This window comes from Petaurus breviceps, unplaced genomic scaffold (assembly GCF_028583685.1).
Source record: "Petaurus breviceps papuanus isolate PSGF00001 unplaced genomic scaffold, PetGlider_PUasm1.0 175, whole genome shotgun sequence".
In the NCBI taxonomy this organism is placed as follows: Eukaryota; Metazoa; Chordata; class Mammalia; order Diprotodontia; family Petauridae; genus Petaurus; species Petaurus breviceps.
In genome coordinates this window covers 69323452-69348742 of record NW_027185764.1, presented here as the reverse complement: position 1 = coordinate 69348742, position 25291 = coordinate 69323452, and the positions used below count along the sequence as shown (strand labels likewise).

Genomic DNA, 25291 nt, shown 5'->3' with positions numbered 1-25291 from the left:
TTCTGTAGCTGTGAATATTGCATAAATTGTTCTATTAGTTCTATTCACTTCATTTTGTGACTGCTCATATAAAAGTCCTCCCAGGTTTCTCTGAATCAATCCCTTTGATAATTTTTTAATGATATGGTATTTCAGGACATTCATGTATCATAATGTTTTTTAGCCATTTCTCAATTCATGAAAGGTACTTTGTTTCCAGCTCTTTGTAACAGCACAAAGTATGTGTTTTTGTGCATATGAGTTCTTACCTTCTTTCTTTGACTACTTTGAGGCATAAAATCAACTAGGTTAAAGGGTATGCACAGTCTGATGACTTTTGGAGTATAGTTCCAAGTACCTTTCCAGAGTGGTTAGATCATTTCATGGATCCCTTAAATTCTAAAGGAATCTCCAACAATTGCCATCTTCCATTTTTGTTTTCCCTCTCAATATCATGGGTGTGAGATGGAACCTCACAGTTGTTTTAATTTGCACTTCTTTTATTAGTTATTTGGAGCATTTTTTTTGGTATACTTGTAATAGTTTGTCTTTTTTCCTTCCTTCCTTCCTTCCTTCCTTCCTTCCTTCCTTCTTTCCTTCCTCCCTCTCTCCTTTCCTTCCTTCTTTCCTTCCTCCCTCCCTCCCTTTCCCCCTTTTTTCTCCCTCCTTTCCTTTCTTTTCGTTCCTCTTTTCCTTCCTTCCTTTCTTTCCATCCCTCTCTTCCATACTTCCTATCTTTCCCTTTCTTCCTTCTTTCCCCTGCCTCTCTTTTTTCCTTCTCTTTTCCATTCCTTCTTTCCCCTCCCTCCCTTATTTCTTTCCTTCATTCCTTTGTTCCTTCCTTCTTTTCTTCTTTGTTTCCCTTCCCTCCTTTTTTTCTCTTCCTTTTTTAATGTCTTTTGACCAGTTATCTATTAGTAAATGAATGACTTTAAAAAAATTATACACTGCTATTAATTTCTTTTTTAATATTTATTTTTAGTTTTCAACATTCATGTATATAAAATTTTGAGTTTTTAATTTTCTCCCCCTCCTTCCCCTACCTCCTCCCAAACATAGCATGCAATCTGATATTAGGCCACACAAGTACAATCATATTAAATACCACATTAGTCATGTTGTAAAAGAAGAATTAGAACCAAAAGGAAAAGCCATAAGAAAGAAGAAACAACAAAAAAAGAGAAAATAGTGTGCTTCTATCTGCATTCAGACTCCAAAGTTCTTTCTCTGGATGTGGATAGCATTTTCCATCATAAGTCTTTTGGAATTGTCTCAGATCACTGCCTTACTGAAAAGAGCTATGTCATTGTTGGTCATCACACAATGTTGCTGTTACTATGTACAGTATTCTCCTGGTTCTGCTCAGTTCACTCAGGATCAGTTCATGCAAGTCTTTCCAGATTTTTTTTGTCTGCCTGCTCATCATTTCTGATGAAAAAATAGTATTCCTTTATATTCATTGTTCAACACACTCATTCAACCATCCTTCAATTGAAGGGCATCCGCTCAGTTTCCAATACTTGGCCACCACAAAAAGAGCTGCTATAAATATTTTTGCATATGTGAGTCTTTTTCCCATTTTTATGGGGACACAGATGTAGAAGTGGTATTTTTGGATCAAAAGTTATGCACAGTTTTATAGCCCTTTGGGCACAGGTCCAAATTGCTCTCCATCAATTGGATCAGCTGAAATAAAGTCAAAATGGGTACACGATTTAGATATACAGACTTTAGATATAAACAAATTAGGAGAGCAAGGAATAGTTTACCTGGAAGACCAATGGAGAGTGGAAGAATTTGTGACCAAAGAAGAAATAGAGAAAATTATGAGATGTAAAATAGATAATAGTTTATTTCTTCATTGCCTATTCTAATTCTTTCAATTTCTCTTTCTTCTCTTATTGCTAAAGCTAACATTTCTAGTACAATATTGAATAACGGGCCATTTTTTTTCACCCCTGATCTCACTGGTAATGCTTGCTGGTTGTTTTAGGTAGATACTACTTATAATTTTAAAGAAAGCTCCATTTATTCCTATGCTCTCATTGAATAGAAATGGGTGTTGTATTTTGTCAAAAGCTTTTTCTGCATCTATTGAGATAATTATATGATTTCTGCCAAATTTGTTATTGATATGATCAATTATATGTAGATAGTTTTACTAATATTGAATCAACACTGCATTCCTAGTATAAATCCTATCTGGTCATAGTATATTATTCTTGTAGTAAGTTGCTGTAATCTCTTTGCTAATATTTTATTTAAAATTTTTCATCTATATTCATTAGGGAAATTGGTGTATAACTTCATTTCTCTGTTTTGGCTCTTCCTGGTTTAGGTATCAGTACCATATTTGTAATATAAAAAGAATTTGGTAGGACTCCTTCTTTACATATTTTTCCAAATAGTTGATATAGAGTTGGAATCAATTGTTCTTTAAATGTTTCATAGAATTTACTTGTAAATCCATCTGGCCCTGGGGATTTTTTTTTAAATGAGTACATGGATGACTTATTCAATTTCTTTTTCTGATATGGGGTTAAGTATTTTATTTCCTTTTCTGTCAGTCTGGACAATTTATATTTTTGTAAATATTCATCCATCTCACTAAGATTGTCAGATTTATTAGCATACAGTTGGGCAAAATAGCTCCTAATTATTGTTTTGATTTCCTCTTCACTGGTGGTGAATTCATTTCATTTTTGATACTGTAATTTGGATTTCTTCTTTCTTTTTTGAATTTTGATTTTTTTTGGAGGGGGAAGGACAGGCAATTGGGGTTAAGTGAGCTTATTTCTTTTTTTAAATCAAATTAACCCAAGGTTTATCTATTTTATTTTTTCCCATAAAACCAGCTCTTAGTTTTATTTATTAATTCAATAGTTTTCTTAATTTTGATTTTATTAATCTTACCTTTGATTTACTGGCATTAATTTCTGATGATCAACTAGGTGGCACAGTGGGTAGAGTGCTGGGCCTGAAGTCAGAAATACTCATCTTTCTGAGTTCAAATCTGGTCCCAAACACTTATTAGCTGTGTGACCCTGGGCAAGTCACTAAACCCTGTTTGCCTAAGTTTCATCATATATAAAATGAGCTGGAGATAGAAATGACAAGCCATTCCAGTATCTTTTCCAAGAAAACCCCAAATGGGATCATGAATAATTGGACATGACTGAAAAATGACTGAACAGACCATTAATTTCTACTTACATATCTTAGATGTCATACCTTTATCAAAGTAATTTTTTACAAAGACTTTTCCCAGTTAACTGTCTCCTTCCTAATTCCAACTGCATTGATTTTGTTTGTGCAAAACCTTCCAAATTTTATGTAATCAAAAGTGTTTATTTCATCTAAAGTGATTTTCTTTATCCCTTGTTTGATCAAGAATTCTTACCCTATTCGTAATTGTGGTAGCCAATACCTCCTTTTCTGCTCCGCCATTAGCTTATGATACAACATTTAATACTCAGGTCATATCTCAATTTAGAGCTTAATGTAGTATTTGGTATGAGATGTTGGTCTAAATTTGATTCCTGCCAGACTAATTTTGAGTTTTCCCAGAAATTTTTGTGAAGAAGCCCTTAACTCAACATCTGGAGACTGTGTGTTTATTATATAGGAATCACTATATTTGATTACTTCTGTGTCATGTTTAACTAATCTGTTCCAGTGATCAACTCTTTTACTTTTTAACCACTACCAAATAACTTGATACTGCTTTGTGGGATAACTTTAGAGCTCTTTCTGCTGGACCCACTTTTTTCATTATTTCCCTTAAACATTCCTTGACCTTTTTTTTTTTTTAAGAATTCCTCTAAGATTCTTGACCTTTTAGTTCCTCCAGATGAATTTTGTTGCTATCTTTTTCGATATCTTTAAAGTTAGGCTTCTTAAGCAAGGGTCTATAAACTTTTTAAATGTTTCATTAACTATATTTCAATTAAATTGTCTTCCTTTGTAATCCTATGTATTTTATTTTATGCATTTAAAAACTCATTCTGAAAAGGGTTCTCTAAGCTTCCCCAGAGTTCACTGGGTCCATGACACTCAAAAAGGTTACAAAACTTGCTGTAAAGTAATCCTTGCATAGGCAGGGAAACAGTTTTTTATTTAATATTTACTATGTGGAGGGCACTTAACTAAGTTCTGTGGATACTAATACAAGCAAAAAGAAAGACAATTCTTCCCCTCAATGAACTTAAATTTTAATGGTGGAAACAATACACAAAAGGAATCTGAAAAGGGAAAGGGGAGAAAGGTACTAAGGTAGGGACCAGGGGTTGAAGTCCAAAAAGTCAGAAGCACAGCAGGGAGGGAAATGAAGGTTAGCAGGTCTCCTCCCTCACTCTTCCAAATGAAAAAACCAGGAGGAACATACAAAAGGGTGACAGGAGCTTAGCATGATGGAGGGATTTTCCAGGTGAAAAGACCTCAGGTAGTGAGAGAAGTTCCAGAGTGAGACATCAGCTGAGTCATGGTATTATGAGAAACACGGTTGTGGGGGTCACAGCACTTCCCATACAGGGAGATCCATGTGATAGACCCATTCTCACTGAAAGAAATCAGAAACAGGGGTCAGAGGAAGGCGTTTATTACACTACTCAGGAGGAAGTGGGTGCAGTGCTCACTAGGAACACCCACACCACACAGAAGCAAAAGGAAGATTAAATATCATTAGTGTATTCTAACTCCTACCCTCAGAGTTGGGATTGGTCCAGACTCCTCAAGGTTACAACTCTTCCTTACATTCCTACTACATGCCCTCATTAACATGTTTCCCCTCCCAGATCATATATCCCATGATTAGAAAATGGTAGAATCTCCACCTTTTGGGTGTGTAAGTTTATATTAATGAGGTTAGTTGAGCATGTGCAGTAGTGAAGACACTTGTGATGGGGGCATGACCCCTAGGCTCTGAGCCTTTCATCACATCCCAACCCTTCTAGTCAGGATGTGCACTGACCACTGTCCCTGCAAAATAGGATATGCAAACTTATCACAAGCTCCCATCACTCTGGGAGCTTTTCTGTTCCTCAAGATTATCTGTGGGAGCAAAATAAGATACCATAATATCCCTTCTTACAGTATTAAAGTCTTTTGGTAGTCTGATTGGCATGATGTTGAATAAGAAAATTATTTTATGTAATATTTTCATTTTTAATATATCAGCATGGCCTCTGATCATGAGTATTTATTATCTCTCCAATTATTTAGATCTATTTTTTATTTCTACAAAGAGTATTTTGTTAAGTAAATGTTGCAAAACTATAAAGAAAATGAAAGACCAGGGAGAAGAGAGAGAAGGCTAGCCTACTTCTCTGCAGATATGGGTGATCAACAAGCATGCAGTGCACATATTTTCAGACTTTTTTAGTGTATAGATCAGCTATGTTGATTTTTCCTCTTCTATTTATTTATATGGTGATGTTAAGAAAACATATCCAAAAAATCCCTTTTCTTTTAAAACAACAACAACAACTTTTATTGTATTTATATAGTTTCTGTGTCTGCTTTGGTATATGAATTCCCAAATATTTCATACATTCTATAGTCATTTTGAATGAAGTATCTTATTCTATCATTTCCTACTGGGTTTTGTTAGTAATATATTGAAGAGGATAATTTATCTAGGTTTATTTTATATCCTGCTGCTTTGATGAGGTTATTAATTTTTAATATTAGCTTTAGTTGAATATCTAGGATTCTCTAGGTAAATTATCTTAAAAATGATCATTTTAGGAGAGGCTAGGTGGAGCAGTGAATAGAGCAAAAAGCAAAAGCAAAAAAAATGATCATTTTATTTCCTCTTTGACTATCTACCTTTCCTTAGTTTAATTTTCTTGCCTTATTCCTATAGCTCTAATTCCTAAAACTATATCAAATAATAGTGGTGATGACATCTTTATTTTTCCCTTGACCCTGGACAAGTCATTTAACTTCTGTCTGCCTCAGTTTCCTCAGCAGTGAAATGGAAATAATAATAGCACTAATCTCCCAGAGTTGCTGGATCAACTAAGATCATATTTGTAAAATGCTTTGCAAACCTCAAAGCTCTCTATAAAAGCTGTACCATTAGCAATCTTATTAGAAATGCCTGCAAAGTGTCTATATTAGAGATGATGTTAACATTTTATTTAGACAGATATATTTACCATATTAAAGTAGTTAATTTAGTCCTATGATTTTAAATGATTTATTTTTTTATTTTTTGCTTTTTGGAGGGGGGGAAGGTAGGGCAATAGGGTTAAGTAACTTGCCCAAGATCACATGGCTAGTTTTTTGTGTTAAATGTCTTAGGCCGGATTTGAACTCATGTCTTCCTGACTCCAGGGCTGGTGCTCTATTCACTGTGCCACCTAGCCGCCCCTAAATGATTTTATGTAAAGTGGACTTGTGTTATGTTAAAAGCTTTTTCTGTATCTGTTGATATAATCACAGGATTTTTACCATTTTTGTAACTAATATAGTTTATTATGTTTATAGTTTTCCACATATTAAACTCATACTGCATTCCTGGTACAAATAAAACCTGGTCATAGAGTATAATTTAAAAAAAAATCTTCTTGTAGACTCTATTCTTATTTTATTTTTTATATTTTTCAATATTTGTGCATTGATATTCATTAGGATGTACTAACTAAGGTTTTCTTTCTCTACTTTATTTCTCCCCAGTGTAGGTATCAGGTACATGTTACTTTAATAGAAGGAATGTGGTAGGATCCTTTCTAGAATAGGTTAGCATTCCCCACTCCCATGTAGAATAGGCTAGTCTTGGGGCGGCCAGGTAGCACAGCGAGTAGGACTACTGGCTCCAGTGTCGGGATGACCTGGGGATCGAATCTGGGCTCAAACACTTAGCACCCACCCAGAAACACCTGGCTGTGTAACCTTGAGCAAGTTACTTAACCCCGATTTCTTAAAAAAAAAAAAAAAAAGAATAGGTTAGCCTTTTTTTCACAAAAGCCAAGGAAACTGTTTCCTAGACTTGTTTGGCCTAGAGTAAGACTAAGGATATTTTGCTATCGATAAGCTTCCTCATGGTCCTAGGTCACATGAACATGTCTTCTTGTTCACTTAAGTGCATACAAGTGCTTATCCACATGAAGCTAAGGCAATTCAGACTTGGTGGATGTCTCAAGGTAGCTGAATCAGGGTTCTATCAATTGATGCTAAGTTCTGTATCCTTGTTATCCATTCTATGATATGACTAACTAAACCTCCTTTTATTAACTATGACTTATAACTGTCTCATTTCATTCCAATATATAAAGTATATATATATATATATAGACCCCAACTACCAGGGAACCACACTGAGTCAGGTTCAACCCACTATACCTTATTTTCCTGCTTTTGCAAATAAATTGTGTGATATTGGATTTAGCTATTTTTTGATTGTTTGATAGAATTAATTTCTAAGTCTATCTAGTCCTAGAGACTTTTTCTTTAGGAATTTCTGACTTGTTCAATTTCTTTTTCTGAGAGTAGGGTACTTAAATTCTCTATTTCTTGTTCTGTTAAATTTTGATTTATCAGCTTTGGTGGTATGTAATTGGATAAGATAGTTTCTAATAATTTCTTTTATTCCCTTCTTGTTATGAATTCTCCTTTTTTATTTCTGACATTTTCAATTTCATTTTCCCATCTTAAAAAAACAACAGATTAACAAGCAGTTTATCTATTTTGTATTTTCCCTCCAAATTTAGCATATTAGCTTTTTTTGGCCTCCACATCACACTGTTACTATTGAGCTTGCAGTCCAATTACCACCCTGCCCTGAAACTTTTCAGATCAACTGTTGTCTTTCCATGCCTCCCCTACTTGTGAAATTGATTTTTTGTGCCTAAGTGCAAGACTGTATATTCATCATCATTGAATTTCATCTTAATAGATTCAGCCCAAATACCTGGGCCTATGAAATTAATTTTGGATCCCGACTGCCATCTGTTCTGTTTGTTTCATCTGCAAATTTGCTCAGCATACTTTATCCAAGTTATTGATAAAAAAATTTTTTTTTTAAGCAATCAGGGTTAAGTAACTTGCTCGATGTTACACAGCCAGTTATTTCTGGGTGTGGTGCTGAGTGTCTGAGCCCGGGATTCGATCTCCAGGTCATCCCAACACTGGAGCTGGTGCTCTTACTCACTGAGCCACCTGGCCACCCCTAAGCAATTGGGGTTAAGTAACTTGCTCAAGGTTACATGGCCAGGTGTTTCTGGGTGGGTGCTAAGTGTCTGAGCCCGGGATTCGATCTCCAGGTCATGCTGACACTGGAGCCAGTGCTCTTACTCACTGTGCTACCTGGCCGCCCCTGATAAAAATTTTAAACAGCACAGGGACCAGCACAGAACCCTGAGGAATTCTAGTCAAGACCTCTACTTTATATTAATCCATTAACAACTACTTTTTGAGTCCAGCCATCTAACCTGTCCTGAAATCATCTGACTGTATAATTATCTAATATATATCTCTTCATTCTCTCCCCAAGAATGGTATGAAAATCTATTTGTAAAGTGCCCTTCAAACTTTAATATACATTCCAAGTATTATTATCAATATATCCAAATAAATTAACAACTGTTGGTTTCCATTCATCTTTGAATTTGACCTTATTAGATTGTATATGGTTCCCATACCACATTAGTATAAATGTGTGTATCCTATAAGCAATGCAGTTTTTTATGAGTCCCTGTAATCAATAGTTATAGCTCCTTTCCTTTCTTAAACAAACAAAAAATAAGGCAATGGTACTTCTACCTAGAAGAGCAACCCTGCTCATAATGTAGAGCAGCTGTTGTGGTCCATGGACTCCTGAAGGTCTCTGAGACCCTTTCAAGGGATCCCCCAGGGTCAAAACTATTTCTCTAACAATATTAAAACATTATTTGCCTATTAAAATATTCCTTCCATTTCCAACTACATATCTGTGTGAGGGTGGATTTTCTTCATATACATCAAAACAACATATTCCAACAGATTGAATGCAGAAGCAGAAAGAATTGAGCTGACTTCTATTAAGGCAAACATTGAAAAAAAAGTAAAACAATACAACCTTTTTGACTTAATTTTTTGTTCTGGAAAATGTATTTTTCAAAAGCAGTGGTTGTTTATGTTAATGAGTAATAGATTTATTATTTTAAAATTAATCCATCAATAAATTATCAATTTTACTTGATCAATTTTAATTTCTAATATGCTGAATATAACCCACATAAACAAAAGTTTTTTGAGATCCTCAATAGTTTTTAAGAGTATAAGGGGTTCTGAGACCAAATAGATTGAGAACTATTGATCTAGAGATCAGATAAACCTTCTTCATATTTTTCCTGAATATATGACATCAGATATCACCTCTTTTGCTTATTACATAAATGAATATATGGTATGGTAATGGGAAGTTATTCTGCGGGAGAACTTAAAAAGTGGCAACTGAACTTCTTTCTCTTTTTTAAAGATGTCTAGCAAGTAAACAAAAAGTGTGTGTGGGGGGGGTGGCTCACTCCTTAGTTCTTGCTAGTTCTGGGGAAGGGTCCTGAGGTGACCCTGTCCTTAGCTGAGTTGGTTCTAGCTCTAGGAAACTACACTGATACAAGTTCCATTCATTATGGGAAGTGTGCCATTGTAACCATAGCAACTCAGACACTACCCCAGCCACTGTTGTATCAGTTTCTCCCAGAATGATTTGTCCACCACTGCCATCTGCTTGCCACATGAGAGGAATAGTTCTCTAGTACCTTAGCCTTCCCTCCTATAAAGCCAAGCATGAGCAGCTTTCCAGAGGACTGCTGCTGTGAATAGCTTTTAAGATTCTGATTACACAGTATAGTGAACTCTCTACTCATTCAATAACAAATCAGAGCAAAACATTCACAGAAAATCAAGGTACAGCATTCATAATGTTACAACTTCTCAAAGAAAATAAAAATACAGGATTCAGCATGTCACAACTCAACAACTTATCACTAAAATGGCCACCTAGTTTTCACCAAAGTGGTCACATAGTTTTCAATAAAGTACAATCATTTGGTAACTCAATCATTTGGTTCATCAGTCACTACTCAGTATGCTATTTTATCAGTCACTACTCAGACAATTTCATCAGTCACTACTTAGCCAATTTCATCAGTCACTACTCAGTACCCATGGAGAGGTCTTTTCATCTTGACTCAAGGCAGGCTTTCAGCTTCCATGGTTCCTCTTCCATGGTCCCAGCTCCTGCCTGGATCTAACCAACTGCCACCTGAGTTCAAAGGCAGACAGCTCCCAGCTCCTTGTCCAGCTCTCCATGTAGTTCCTGCTCTACATTGAAGCTCACAGTGTCCAGTCCATCCCAAATCCTTCACAGTCTCTGTTTCTGGGAAGACAAGGCTTAACAAAGCCACAAGAACTTTCATACACCTTAACAAAGTCACAACATTTGTACAAGTACCGGCATCACAGTCATGCTTCTTCAGTCTTTGGCAGCTCCAGCTGGCACTTGGAAGTCTTCAGCACCATAATCTCTGTTCTCAAAATCAAAATCACTTTATCCAGCCTCCATGTGGCTTGATCCAAGAAATTCTGTCTCAGTTCTCAATTCTCATTCCTCTTCTCAGTTCTTTCAATTCTCAGTTCAGTCTTCAGTCCAGCAGCAGCTGCCCTGCCTCCACGATGCTTATCCCAGGAAATTCTGACTGTCCAGCTTGTGCTCTTCCTTAAATACAGTATAGTTGTTCCCTGTTCAGGCCCTTCTTATTATGTCAGCAACAGGGGTTCCCTGTTCATCCCCTTCCTGTTACATCAGCAACAGGGAATCATACCTTCTGTTTCTTTAACAGAGGCTTAATTTGAATCTAGGTGCTAAGTACCTCTTAGCTTATTAATACAAAGGGATCTTCAAATTTCATTACTATTACACCTTGAAAGGTCTTCCTATTTTAATTACTACATATTCTCATGGTGTCTTACCTGAGGAGGGCCACTCCCCAGTTTCTCACTACATTCTAGGCAATCTATTTCTAGGATCTCCCAGAAATATAGCTTATAATGGTGTGGTGTGTGTGTGTGTGTGTGTGTGTGGTGGACAGTTGTGTGGTTCTTCAGGTTGTATTAAGCCACGTACTTTGGCTTCCCACACCTAAACAAAGCCAGTGACTTTCTCAATACTCCTGCCATTGGAACAACTGGGCTCATTATTGTCTTAAACTCCAATGGGTTTTCTCAGAAGCTCTTTAGTCCAACTTCTACCTGTTTTTCTTTCCATTTGCTTATTTATTGGGCAAACCTGTAACCCTTCTTTAATGATTCTCCTTTATCACTAGGCTGTATAGTGAGATGGATAAGCTCTGTTAAGTCCCATGCTTTCACTGTATTGGCCAAGAGATGATCATTCAACCTTCTCCTGACAATCCCAATTAGTACTAACTCTTCCCAGTGGAAGACAGAGCAAAGTTTCCAGAATAATTTATTTATTCAATTAATAGCCTATTCTGTTTTAATCCCAACATTAAGGTCATAACATTACTCTTTCTGTACTCATAACCAGATTTCTAAAAAAAAAAATTATTTGATGAACTGTGGTTAGTTCATTAATTATGAGCTTTCCTCTATTAGTTGTATTGCCCAATCAAGCAGGGATCCCTCTCTGTCAATGACAAATAGCCTTTGTATTTGACTGGTAGCAAAGATTTAGAACTACATCTTAAAGGACAACTGATCATAGTCAAAGAAAGCCAATATGTCCCACTGCTGTTTCTGGAAAATGGATCAGAGTTCTATAGTGGGCTTTGGCAGAAGTAGAGGTAGTCACAGTCATCTATAAGGACTGTATGTCCCTTTATGGGCAATTCCTGTCTGAGGTTCTTGCAAGGGCTCATCACTTTTCCCCACCTTTATTACCTTTCAAGGCAAAAGGGAGAAGGGTAAATAACTACATTCATGCTTGTGTAACTAACATGGTCAATAGCAAGGTCCATGGCAAGGCTTTCCTAGTAATGAAGCATGGAGCTCAGAAGAATCACATACATGGCTCTGACCCAGAATCTATAGGTTATATTGGTACTACTCAGGTTCCCTTTTGCTACATATTTTGTGTCTTAGCTTCTGAATAGGACAGGAAACCACTATAGATATGTTATCTGTATACTTCTTGGAGCCTTTCCTGCTATCTGCTTCTCCATTCTCTCATACACTGTACTTTAGCTTGCAAATGGGTTGGGGTATGCTGAGCAGGGTATACTAGCTCCCCAAGAAAGGAACTACAAGGCTGACTTAAATGCCTATTGAGTTTGGTAGAATCCCTGATGTCATTTCTTATGTCTGGAAACATTTGAGCTACTGTATTCCATGTAAGGGAAGTAATAATAATATACATGCATGGTAATAATACCAAGTACAAAAAGCTTCAAGAGAAATATGCCCTTTCCAACCAGTACTCTCCTTCTTCTTAAAAAAAAATAGGGTGGCCAGGTAGCACAGTGAGTAAGAGCACCGGCCCCAGAGTTGGGATGACCTGGGATCGAATCAGGGCTCAGACACTTAGCACCCCCTCCCCCCCCAGAAACACCTGGCTGTGTAACCTTGAGCAAGTTACTTAACCCCAATTGTTTTTTTTTTAAAAAAGGGAAAAAATAGTGCATTAACAATGACAAACTAGAAAAAAAAATGATCCTGATTGTTTATTAAAGGAGGTGACTGTGATATGTCTAGAGTATGTAGCTAGTGAAGATAATTTTATGAAAGGCTAGTGCAGAGTATATATAGTCATATACATTCTGCTTAAAAGTAGGATGGGCCATCTCTTTTCCATCCAATTAATAAAAATAATTAGAAGCAATGAAACAATTCTAGAAGAGCTGTGAATTCATTCATTGTTGGTGGAATTGTAGAAATGTTTTAGACATTAATTTGGTTGTACACAATAAAAGTTATAAAAATTCCTTTTATTACAAAGTTTACATGTTACAAAACTTCCTTTTGACTTAATTCTATTATTGGGACTCTACTCTGAAAGTGTTACCAAAAACAAAGAAAAATATTTTCTTGGCAGTATTATTTTTAAAGTGGAAAAAACTGGAAGCAAGTTAAATTTCCCCAAATACTGGAATCATTGTACATTATGTAATGGAATACTATAATGTCATCAAGACTGACAAGCATGAAAGAGTGTAAAGAAATCTAGAAAGGACTTACATAAATATTCCAATGTGTGACCACTATGTGAATTACACTGTTTTATTACTGTATTGCCTTATGCTTAGATATGAGGACTATTCAAGGGATCCAAAATTAAACAGGCAATCAGACATGTACATAAGTACATTTAATACAATCAGAACATAATTATAACTAATATAAGGCTTCAGAGTTGGCAAAGATCTTTACATCATCTCATGTCATCCTTATAACAACTCTATGAGGTAAATAGTACAATTATTATCCATATTTTGTATATAAAGAAACTGAGGCTTTGAGAAGTTAAGCCTTACCCATTATCACATAGCTAGTAAATACTTAAGTTGAAAATTGAACCCAGGTCTCCTGATTCCAATTCTAGTTTTTTATCTATTACATTAAATTTAGCTTTCTAACCATTACTTCTGATCTTTACTGGCTAGTTAATCAGGGGCAAGAAATCACTATGGAGAGTGTGGTGATAATGATTAGGTGAGGATAGGGACTGGACCTGAAATTTCTATGGTGTATGGAGCTCCTGGTGAGGAACTTTCTTCACCAGTGCAAGTTGACACCTTTTTTTTTTTTTTTTCCAATTTAGAGTCTGGAGAGGCTAATAATGGATTGCTCAGGATCACACAGTCACTTTGTGATGGAGCTAGAATTTAACCTGAGATCTTGCTTCTGAAGCTAGCTCTTTAACCATTTCACCATGCTGTGTCTGGCTAGATAAATGGAAAATAATAGCTCACATTTATATGGTACTTTTAAGTTCGCAAAGTGCTTTATATACATCATCTCAATTAAGCCTTACAACAACCCTGTGAGGCAGGTATTATTATTATGATTTCAATAAACAGATATAGGCTTCAGTAAGAAGAGGAAGGATTCGGGGGATTCTGGTGTAGAGAACAGTGTAGGCAAAGGTGTTCGGCAGGAAGAGGTTGTGATGGGACATTACAATATTCCATTTTAGCTAGGGCGGGAAAGTAGTACTGTATAAGGTTATAACCACACTGGAGGGCTTTGACTGCCAGATTAAGGAGTTTTGAGATTATATAGTGGTTCAGATAAAAGTGTGAGTCACTGAAGATTTTAGAGTTGTGAGCGATGTGATCAGACCTCTATAGTATTAAGATGAGAGTCTCAGTGATAGAAAGAACCACAGAGGCCATTTAGTCCAACCCTTAGCTGACCAAATATCCCCTCTATAACATCCTAGATGAGAGGTCATCCAGCCCTCTTTGAAGGGGAGAACCCAAGGCAGCCCATTCCACTTTTGAACAGTCCTAATTGTTAAGAAGTTTCTCTTAAATCAACCCTAAATCTGCCTCTGAGCTCTTCCCACTTCCTAGTTTTGGTCTCTAGAACAAAACACAAGAAATCTTAATTCCTCTTCCTTGAAGGTATTTTTCTAGGTTGAGGAGACTGGGAAGATATTGGAGGTGGGTAGGTTAGGGAGACCCTTTAGGAAGCATTTCTTATCCACAACTCAAGCTTCAAAAGCCTGTCTCCCATTTCATGACTCATCTTTAACTGATATTTTCTCCATCTTACATTTTAATTTAAGCATGTACAGTAAGATGAGGGCAAGCCAGAGGCTAAAAAAAGCCTCAAATGTTCTCATGTTCTGCACACAAATCTTTCTCCTCCTTTCTATTATTTTAAGCCTCGCACATTGATCTAAACTGCAAGACTACATAGCTAACCATCTGATCTCAGCTTAGTTTAAGCTTCTTGTCAATTTCTTTCTTACTCTTCCCAGGCGCCCGATTGATGCCTGTTGAATTTTACAACCGAAACTGCATTTCTTTTGGGGAGAGCTACATGGTTATGGCGACGCTTCAGTCCTGGGAACCTCAAAAATGGGGCATTTTCTTTGGGCATGAGCGGCCTAGGGTAAGTACCAGACCTATGGCGGGGAGCTAGCTGTTTATCCGCTGTTTGACGGCCGCTCCCATCCTGGTGGTGCTTGACTAGGGATTTTAGAACGGATAACCGAAAAGAAGAGTGGTCAGGAGCTCCAGATTGTTCTGAGCAACACTGCTCATTCTTAAGCTCCAGAAATACAAAGAGAAAACCTTAGACGTAGGGGTGGGGTGTGTTTTTTGTAATTTTCCAAGGCACAGCAACTGGCCAGGGGCACCTCCTTCCAGGATCAGGAGGAAAGGGGGGGAGGGGTTGCTGTTCCCTCCAGGTGGTACTGACAGCAGCCCCAGTACGCTTTCCCCTTTAGGTTTAGGTAGTTGGGAGAAATAAAGAGTTGAATATTTTTTGCTGAAGTGGGAGTTTGGATGAGGGGGAAGAAAGGAAAGAAAGAAAGAAGGAAGGGAGAGAGGCAGAAGAAGCGGAGGCAACAGACCACTAGCTAGCTCGTTCCTCTAGGAATCTAAGAAACGGGAAAGGAGGTGGGGCGCGGCTGGGGAGGGGGGGACGGGTGGTTGGGGTGGGGCGGGCTAGGTTGAACAAGGATGCGCGCACGCGCGCGCCGGCTAGGCCTGGGAGGGGTTGTGAGAGGAGGCGCGCGCACGCGCTGGGGCGTCTGGAAACTGGGCTGCGGAGGAGGGAACCTGAAAGGCTCGAGTTCGCTTGCGGGGGCGGAGGTTCTGTTCTCGAGGGCTCGCCTGGGACGCGCGCGGGCGCGCCAGCCGCGTGACGGGCGGAGGAGTTGCCGGTCCCGCGGCGGCGGCGGGGGCGCGCTCCCTTCTCCGCTCCTCCTCCTCTCTCTCTCTCCTACCCCGGCTGGCTGGGGGGCTGGGTACTCCGGAGAGAGACGCTGTTCCCCTCCAGCCCGGAGCGGCCCGATCGAGCGTCCGACCGCCTCTTCCTCTTGAGGCTCCCCCCCTTCTCCCCCGCCCACGGCGTCCACGCCCTCGAGTCCTGGGGCCGCTGCTCATTGTGCTGCGCCAGGCCCGCCGGCCCGAGGACTTCCCCGCGGCCTCTCTCCCTCCCGCTCCGAGCTCTCCCGTCCTTCCTGGGCCATGGATGGGTAAGTGCAGGCGGGCCCTCCGGTTTGGAGCGGCGCCGGCCGGGGGAGCGCGGCCGAGCTTCCCGGCGCCCTCCTCGAGCCTTCCGCCTCCCCCTCCCCCTACGCCATCCCCGCGCCGGCCCCGGAGCTTTGCCGGATCAGAGCTGGGGAGGGGGCGCCTCACCTTCCCGCGCCTGGGCGCGGCGTCGTGTGTGCTAGGGGGAGATGAGGGTGTACGGGGCGGGGGGGGGGTGCGGTGGGGGTCGAAGTGCCCCTGCTTTCCTTTGGGTCTCGTTCGGCTTCCTCTCCGCGCTCTCTAGTCTCCTCCCTACCCCGCCCCCCTTGCTCTTCTGGTGGAGTGGGGCGCTGAAGGTGGGAGGGGGCGCCCCTGAGCCGGGGTGGGGGGGGCCAGGAAGAGCAGGAAGAAGGGCAGGGGGTGTGTGTGCGCGGGCGAGGTGGAGCCGGCCGCGGCTGGTGGGTGGGGTGACTGCTGGGCGACTCCTGGGGAAAAGAGCAAATCCCTGTGGAGCTCTGCCTGTGAGACTGAAGAGGATTCGGCCTGGATAGGACTGCTTTCACACACTTCCCCCCTTTTCGCCCCCTTCCTCCCCCTCTAGCTTTCTCTTCTCTCCTCCCATCTTTTATTTCTTCCCTCCTTTTTCTGCTTCTCTTCCTCCTTTTTTCTTTCTTCCTCCTTTTCTCCCTCTTTTCCTCTTAGCTCCTCCCTTCTGTCTCTACCTTTTATCTTTTCTGTTCCCTTTTCTCGCTCCCTCTTTTCTTCTCCATTTTCCCCTTTTCTTTCCCTTTCTTCCCTCTCCATATTCCCCATTTTCTCTTCTTTTCCTCGCTTTTCTCTCCCTCTTCCCTTTCCCCATCACTCCTTTTCCCCTTCTCTCTTTCTCGCTCTCCCTTTTCTCTTTCACTTTTCTCCCTCTCTTTTTTCCCTTTCCCCTTCTTCCTCCCTCTCTTTTTTTTCTCCCCCCTTTTCCTCTCTCCTTTTCCCTTTCCCCCTTTTCCTCTCCTCCCCCCTCCCATCTCTCCTGCTCCCACTCCCTCTCCCTCCTTGCTACCCTCCCATTCCACGCCCCTTCCAGTCCCCTCCCTTCCTCATCCTCCCATCCTCGCCTGCTCCAGGTTGGGCACGGAACTTGTGTGATTAGAGTAGGTTGGAGGGGTTGAAGGCTAGTCCACATCCTCCTTTTCATCCCCACCCCCTCCCCTCCACTCCGCCGACTAACCGGAGTCACGTCTCGCTGTGTGTTGAGACATCTGGAAAGCCAGAGATCCGGAGTTGGAGTTGGTGTTCCTTCCCCGAAGCCCTCAGATCACTTCCGCTTAGAAAATGGTGTGTATGTGTGCGGTGTTTGGAGACTACGGAGGAGGAGGAGCAGCTGAGCTGTGGCTCTTCGGGTTGCTGCCTCGGGTGGTGTCGTGGGGGGTGGATGCGACTTTCACTTTTCTCAGGAAATTTCTGTTTCTTGGGTAGATGAAGGACGCTCTGCAGGTTTCGCACCCCCTTCCCCACCCCCTCAACCTAAATCAAATCTCAGGGTAGGATGAAAAAGGATGTGTGTAGATTCTTTGTGGAGGGAAGGTGTCAGTGTATGCTAGAGTACTGGGAGTAGATTTAGAATAGATTCTAAAGGGACCCTTTTTACCTGGGAAACTAATGAGAAACTCCTTTGGTCTTGAAATGTGCTTCACAGTCAGAGACGACTTTGGCCTTTAAATGTGCTTCAGTTAGAGACTTGGACTCTGAGTATTTATGGAGAATGTTCTTGGGGAAATGGGGAAGTGAAGAGGGAAGTGAAGATTTTATTACTGAATTGGGATCTTAGGCCATTGGTTGAAAGGGTTCTTAGGCTGCAGCGCGATAAAAAAATTTTTCTTAATATAAAGGAAAGTGCAGTGGTAATAACTACTGCTACTCTTACAGGCACTATACATCCATTTCACTCTGGTGTTGGTTTGTTCGACATTACCACTGGTGGTCGATTTCTGATACAAAATTTCTGGACTTGTAAAGAAAATAAATCTTATCTAATGGTTTTACTTTAAAGAGACAAAAAAGTAAAAGAGGGCTAATTAAATCTTGTGTTTGTTGTAGGTTCTGTGTAGTTTTGGCTATAAGAAAACGCTGGCTCTTCCTGTAATGCAGACTCATTTGATGTTTCCTGTAGGTTTACTTATACGAAACTCTCGTTTTACCATTTCTGATTAGCTGAGTTGAATGCACAGTGAATTCTACAGGATAAAACACAAATGACAATTTGAAAACTAAAATATTTTTAGAATGCTATCGCTAGTTTTGTGACTTTCAAATAGCATTTTTTATTTCTAAGTTTAGCACATGTCTTCAAATCAGCTGAAGTGATTTAGCATTTTGTAGACTTCTGTGTGCCTTACATGAAGTGCTTCTACTTGAGTTATTTTCGCTAGAAAAAAAAAGCAATAATCTGTTTAATTAGATGAATAGGTAGTTGATGAAAATTGGCAGGTTGTCATAGTTTGTTGTGCAGTCAGTGCTGAGGGGAGAGCAAACTCCCCCTCTTGCTATTTTTTTAAAAAAGATAATGAGCTAATGTCATCTGGTCATAGTTAATGGAAGTATAACAGCTTTTTGTGTTAGAAAATTCATTGGTACAAGCAGCTTGTGTCTTGGCATCTTTTAATTGTGAATTTTAGTTGTTAAATTATTATTCAGACAACTTGGGGTGAAATAGTGGAAAATATATTTTGATCTTTAATAAAACTGCTCACCTCTTAAAATATATAGTATTGTAACTGGTCCAGCAGGGAGTGAAACTAAAATACTGGTAATTTTATTTTTTTAAAGCTTGAAATGAGTTTTTTAAGACAGTTTACTTAAGCATAAGGCAGTTGATAAGTATTACATAGATACTAAAAAGTGGCCTCGTTGAGAAATTCAAGTAAATGATAATTTAATCTACATTACTTTCTGGACAGGAATTCCACAAAAACTTGTCATCTTATGCTTAATATTAAGTCACAGGAAAGGTACTTAATTTTTTTTTTTGGTCAGCTGAATTAATTTTAAGATCCAAAGTCATGTATGTATGTTTATTTTTTTTTAAACAATTGCTTTTATGTTATAGGGCCTTGCAATCCCAGGTGATGTTCAATATGTGGAATTTTCAGTTTTTGTTACAGTTTCAGTTTTCTCTTAAAGAGTATCGGAAGATAAAAGTTTTAATTGATGGTAATCTTATGCTTCAGTAGATAGATTTTTTTGGTATGTCACAGAACCTTAATTATAAGGGTTCTGCCCCACCTTTAAAAGGTGTGGTTCTAGACCTTTCAAGATTTTGTCCTCAGGGGGCTAATTAAACTTTTAGGGTTTCTCATAGCCCTGAAAAAAGCTGTGAACCATTTGCTTTAAAGTAAAGAACTATAGGTTCAAGTTTTGAATGACTTTTTAAGAAGTCACCACACATTAGCATTTATTGTGCCCAAATCCCAGGTGAATTAACTGAAATTCAGGATTACTTTTTTTCCCCTTCTTGGGGCTGTTTTGCTTTTAGGACTTTATTAGTTTGTATGCTTTTAAAAATAGTTTGAAGGCATTTGTGAAATTTGTATTTTATTGGTTTTAATAGTGACACAATATCTTGTTACTATTCTGGTGAGATGAGAGATCTTAATTCTGTGAAATTTAAGTCCTTGAGTTCTTTTTAAACTTTTAAAAATAATTTATGCCTGTTTGGCTTAAAAGATTAAAAAGCTTGGACAGTTTTTATTTTGAAGACCAAGTTGAATAATAAAGGCAAATGGCAAACATGCTGACTAATATTTCTACATGGGCACAGTTGTTTTTCTGTCGAAACAATCGCAACAGGTTTGACTTATGTGTTTCTTTAGAGCTTTGCTTTGTTCATAACTGTGTTACTAGTCTGTCAGTCTAATTTCCTTTGCAAAAACATTCCACAACTCATCACATTTTCACTTTTATTTACATTATTATAACAATGTTTTTCTTTCCTCCTTTAACCTTATTTACCTCTGCCTTTGTAATACTTGCTCTCTAACTTTGTTTTCCATTTTCTCTTCATTTTTTTTTCCATACAGTGTTGTTACAGATCTTATAACAGTCGGTTTAAAGGTAGGAATCTTTTTCTCTTCTTTCATATTCACTTTTGTAGCCTATTAATTTGTGGCGTTTTCCCCTTCAGCAAAACTGTATCACTTATTCACATATCATCTGTTGTGCTATTTCTGTACCAGCAATGTTCTTTTGTTTTTGATTTAACCATTAACAATTTATTTTGGCATGTATTTTCACCCAATTTTTAATTATTTATATTAATGATGGGGGAGGCTTACATTTTATCTTTAATATATCCACACAGTGAAAATAAAAAATCATAATAAAGTCTCACTTGACCCAAATGAAAATTCTAAGAAATGTAGCAAAGGATTTTCCTCCATCTTTCCTTTCATAGACGGTAAAATTAGTAGTAAGAAACAAAGGAAATTTGTCCAATAGTCAATTCATAGTTTTCAAAAATAATTCTTATACTTTACAGTTTTTTTCTGACCAGCTTCTAAACAATACGTAAAAGTTAGTAAGACTTTTATAAAAGCCAATAGTTTTGTTAGGTTTACATAATTGACTAAAACAATGTTTTATTAATATGAAAGTTAAAAAATATAATCTCTAGGTTAGTTTAGAATAATAAATCTCATTTATATAGTGCTTTAAGGTTTACAAATCCATTCCTCCCAAGATGTAGAATGCAAGTGTAATCAGAGTTAATTGAGGCTTTGACATAGACATAGACTTTGTGGTCATACAGTTAGAAAATGTTAGAACAAGGATTTGTGCTGTCTGTTATGTTGAAGGTTTTGAAATTTAATTAATATTCCAGTAGAATACTTTAATATGAATCTTGGAAAAAAAATCCATGCTTACCAAAGTGGAAAAGTACAAAATTCATTTTTGATGTACTAGTTTTAAAAAATATTGTAGATTGACAAATATTAGGGTAGTATTGCTTTTAATGGTTGTACTTTTTTCTCCTTTGGTAAACATTTACATTTGAAAATGCTAAATAAATATTCAGTGGTTAAGAGGGGAATTACAATTTTCATATTAATTGATATGATATGTATAATGAATATACTAATAATTAAAGGCCTCCCAGACTGTCTTTAGGCAGTAGTGGCCACAGCTGTACTTGTCTCTGCCACTGGGGACATTTGTCTTGACCTGAGGTGAAGAACTTGTGTCCTCCAGGCCAAGTTTGGCCTTCTAGGTCCTTGGGTTCGGACTTTTGACTGAGTCCAAGTTTTACAGAACAAATACTTTTATTTAGGGGATTTCTTTTGTGAAGTTTGGATTCAGTCAAAGGGGTCGAGATTGAGGACCTAGAAGGCCACATGTGGCCTTGAGGCTGTAGGTTTCCCACTTCTGGTCTTGATTCTCTCTTAATGGTACATGTATCCTATGTTATGGGAAACACTGAAATTTAAGTATATAACTTTTACTTCAGCTGGGAGAACATTCCTCACTCTGAAACTGATTAATTAAGCTACTTGATTACTGGCACTCCCCTCTCTTAGGCCTGCTTTGTGTGGCTCTGAGCATTCTCAGGTTAGAGACTGGCTCAGTAAAAATCCTGTTAACAGTGGGTATAAATTGCAGGTTTTATTATACCCTCTGGATCACTCACTATTCAGGATATTTTATTGATTTAGGCAGAACTATGGAATTTAGGGAAATAAACAAAATAGTTGGCATTTTCTGCCAAATGTTGTTTTGTTCTTATTTGAAAATTTCTTTTAAGTCTAGAACTATATCTTTAAAAGTCATATATTTAAATTACGAAATCTACTTATGCATTGACTATTAGTCATTACAGATAAATATCCTTAGATGTCTTATTTATCATATTATACTAAAAAAACCAAACATAAATAAAATAAAAGGGTTAGATATTAGGCAGTGAAAGATTTAGATATTAGGCACAAGAACCATATTTTGGTGCTTAGTTATGTAACAGACACTTTAAAATAATGGAGAAATATAGCAAACATTGAAGTGCTTGCCCTGAGCAGAATGTGGGCTAGTTACTGAGGACACAAAGACAAAAATCTTAAGCACTCAACCTCTCCGAGCTTGCTTTCTAATAGGGAATATCACTCGTAAAACAAACACAAGGTACTTTAAGGAAGGAGTGAGTACTAACGATTCGGAAGTCTGATCAGCTGAAGGGAGCTTTGACTGAAGCCAAGAATTCCAAGAGGTAGAAGTGAATGAGATGGGAGATCTAATATGGGTTGGAAATAAGGAGGCCACTTTGTCTAAAAATAGAGGGGGGCATGAAATAAATCTGGAAATGCGACTTGGGGCTAGATTTTGAAAGGCTTTAAATGCCAGACTGTTTATATCTTAGAGACAATGAATAACCACCGAATATTTTTTGAACAGAGGGAGTAACCTGCTCCTGCTTGTGCATTAGGAGGATTATTTTGGGTACAGTGGGCTGAGGAAGAGAATGGAAGTAAGGAGATCACTCTGGAGGCTATTAGAATATTTCAGGAGGGGCCGGCTAGGTGACACAGTTAATAGGGCACTGTCCCTGGAGTCAGGAGGACCTGAGTTCAAATGCGACCTCTTAACACAAAAAACTAGCTGTGTGACCTTGGGCAAGTCACTTAGCCCCAATTGCCCTACCTTCCCCCCCTCCAAAAAAAAAAACCCCAAACCAACCCAGAATATTTCAGGAGAAGGATCCAGTAAGGGATTGGCATATTGGTTGATGGCTGTGTCAGTGGAGAGAAGGGAACTGGTGGAAGAAAAGTTGTGAAGTTACCACGAGCTAGACTTTTATGTTGATTGAATTTGGGTGTGAGGCAGAGGAGAGTCTGAGATGACTTTTGTAAGCTTGGACTGTTCAAAGAATCTTGATATCCTCAACAGAAATTGGGGAATTTAGAGGAAAGGTAGGTTTAGGCATGAATGAGAAGTTCTGTTTTGGGCATATTGTTTGAAATGTCTGTAAGATATCCAGGTAGAGAAATACAGATGTCAGTTGGTAATGTAGGAGTGGAACTCAGCAGGGAGACTAGGGCTAGATGGGATGAGATAATTCTTAGGTTGTCCTCATGCAACTCATACGTTGTTGGGATGGGAAAAGGAATAACCTGTATACAGAAAAAAGCCAACAGCTTTGAGTGTGTTGTAGGAGGGTACTTGTTTCTTCTAGGAGAAGGAACATCCTCTATGGGGAATAGTAAGTCAGCCATTTTGACTGGAATGTAGAGTGAATAGAAAGGAATAATATATAATTAGCTTGAAAAGGTAGTCTGGAGCCAGAGGAGTTTTGTAGCTAATCCTCAAGAAATTGCTGAATCTTCTTGAGTCTGAGGAATGACATAGCCAAGCCTGAGGAATGACATAGCCAGGCCTGAGCTTTAGGATTATCACTTTGGCAGCTGTCTGGAGAATAGATTACAGAGGGGAGAGACTGGATGCAGAGAAAACAATTAGCTTGTTGCAGTGGTTCAGGTGAGAAGTAATGAGAGTCTTTGTGAGTAGCAAGAAGGGGATAGATGCAGATAGGTGTAGGGGTAGAATTGACAAGACTTGGCAATTAATTAGATGTGTGTATGAGAAAGAGGAGAGCGTAACTGAAATTGCAAACCCAGGGGATTGGGAGGATGGCAGTGTCCTTAACTGAAAGAGACCAGTTCAACAAACACACAAAGATGAGTCAGTTCTCATCCTTGGAACCACAGAATTTTAGAATTGAAAAGGGACTCTGCTCTCAAGTCATTTAGAAACTACTGCACAACATAAAAGATGTACAAGTAACTCAAATTAAAAGTATTAGTATTTGGGATCGGTATGAATGTAAAAGGCATCAGTACACTAAGAGTGTATGGAGAGAGAACAGGGCCTCAGACAAAATCTTGGTGGACACAATCATACGATTATGCATAGAGTTAGGGTTAAAAAGGACCTTAGAGATCATCTAGTCTATCACCTCCCTGATTTTAGAAAAAAGGAAACTGAGGCCCAGAGAGGATAAATGACTAAGCTAAGGTCACACACGTAAATAAGAGTCAGGATTCAAATCCAGGCCTTCTGACTCCAAATATGAGTCTTTCTACTGCATCCTGCTGATTTCTAGGAATTAAAGGAATATGACAACATCAATAGCTCTGACAAGCAATATTACAAAAATGCATGAGGGGCAAAAGAAATGTTTGATGAGACTTTTGATGGAAAAATTCATTTGGGGCTAAGGTAGGGGGAGTTAATGGGGAAGTCTTTGTTGAAGAGGTGGTTTTGATTTGGATTTAGAGATAGGTAGGACTTCAGGCAAAGAGGAGGAGGAGAGGGTATTTCTGGCAAGGGAAACATGCCAAGTTAAGGAAAAGAAGCACAGTACATTGATCAATTAACAAACATTTAGTATGTATCCAGCACCGAGTTAAGTGTTCTAGGATACAGAGAAAAAGCAAATGCAATCCCTTATAGTTCCTATTGTCATGGAATCTATATTTTAATTGGGAGACAGTATGTATATAAATGGAGATGTATAAGATACACACAGATGAATGTTATGGAAAAGTACCTTTAGAGGGGACAATACTAGCAGTTGGAGGCACTGGGAAAGGCATTCTGCAGAAGGTTAGAGTTACAACTTTAAGGAAACAAGCAATTTTAAGAGGCAGAGGAGAGGATTAAATGATTCTCCTAGAGAATAATGCAAAGGCAAAGAAGTGTGTGAGGCCTATGGCAGTTAGGTCAACTTTGATAGAGTAGAGTATGTGGAGGGTAGTAACATTGGAAAGGTAGGAAAGGGCCACTGGTATGGAGTTTATATTTCATTCTATAGGTAATAAGAAACTGAGATGAAGTGGTCCTACTTTTAGGGAAATTACTTAGGCAACTGTGCAGAGCATGGATTGAGAGACAGGTGATATACCAAGTGTTATTGGGAGACAAAAACAGAGGACCTGTAGAGGTTTGCTGGAATGTTAACAGCTGAGCTTCCTGGAAAAAAATAAATGTACATGAGACACCTCTAAACTTAATCTTAACATGTAAATTCAGGCAATTAGCAAAACTAATAAATCCCAATTTGTAGTGATTTCTTATTTCCAAGGTATAAGTGGTCATACTGAAGATTTAATAGTGGACTCTTGAAAGCTGTAGCT

The 25291-nt window shown here is 38.6% G+C and overlaps 1 protein-coding gene across 5 annotated transcripts in view; it reads left to right on the top strand.

The window, feature by feature from the left end:
* Positions 1-25291, top strand: part of PTBP3 (polypyrimidine tract binding protein 3) — a 224898-nt gene that overhangs the window by 81701 nt on the left and 117906 nt on the right. Inside the window, exons 1-2 of one of the 5 annotated variants that reach the window (XM_069085320.1) lie at positions 16001-16126; positions 20192-20225. In XM_069085320.1, coding sequence (XP_068941421.1) covers positions 16119-16126; positions 20192-20225 — 42 coding nt within the window. In that variant the 5' untranslated portion in view covers positions 16001-16118. Of the gene's footprint in view, positions 1-14902; positions 15037-15851; positions 16127-17432; positions 17451-20191; positions 20226-25291 lie in introns of those variants that run through there. The other 4 variants (XM_069085319.1, XM_069085324.1, XM_069085322.1 and 1 more) reach the window with 4 other exon arrangements.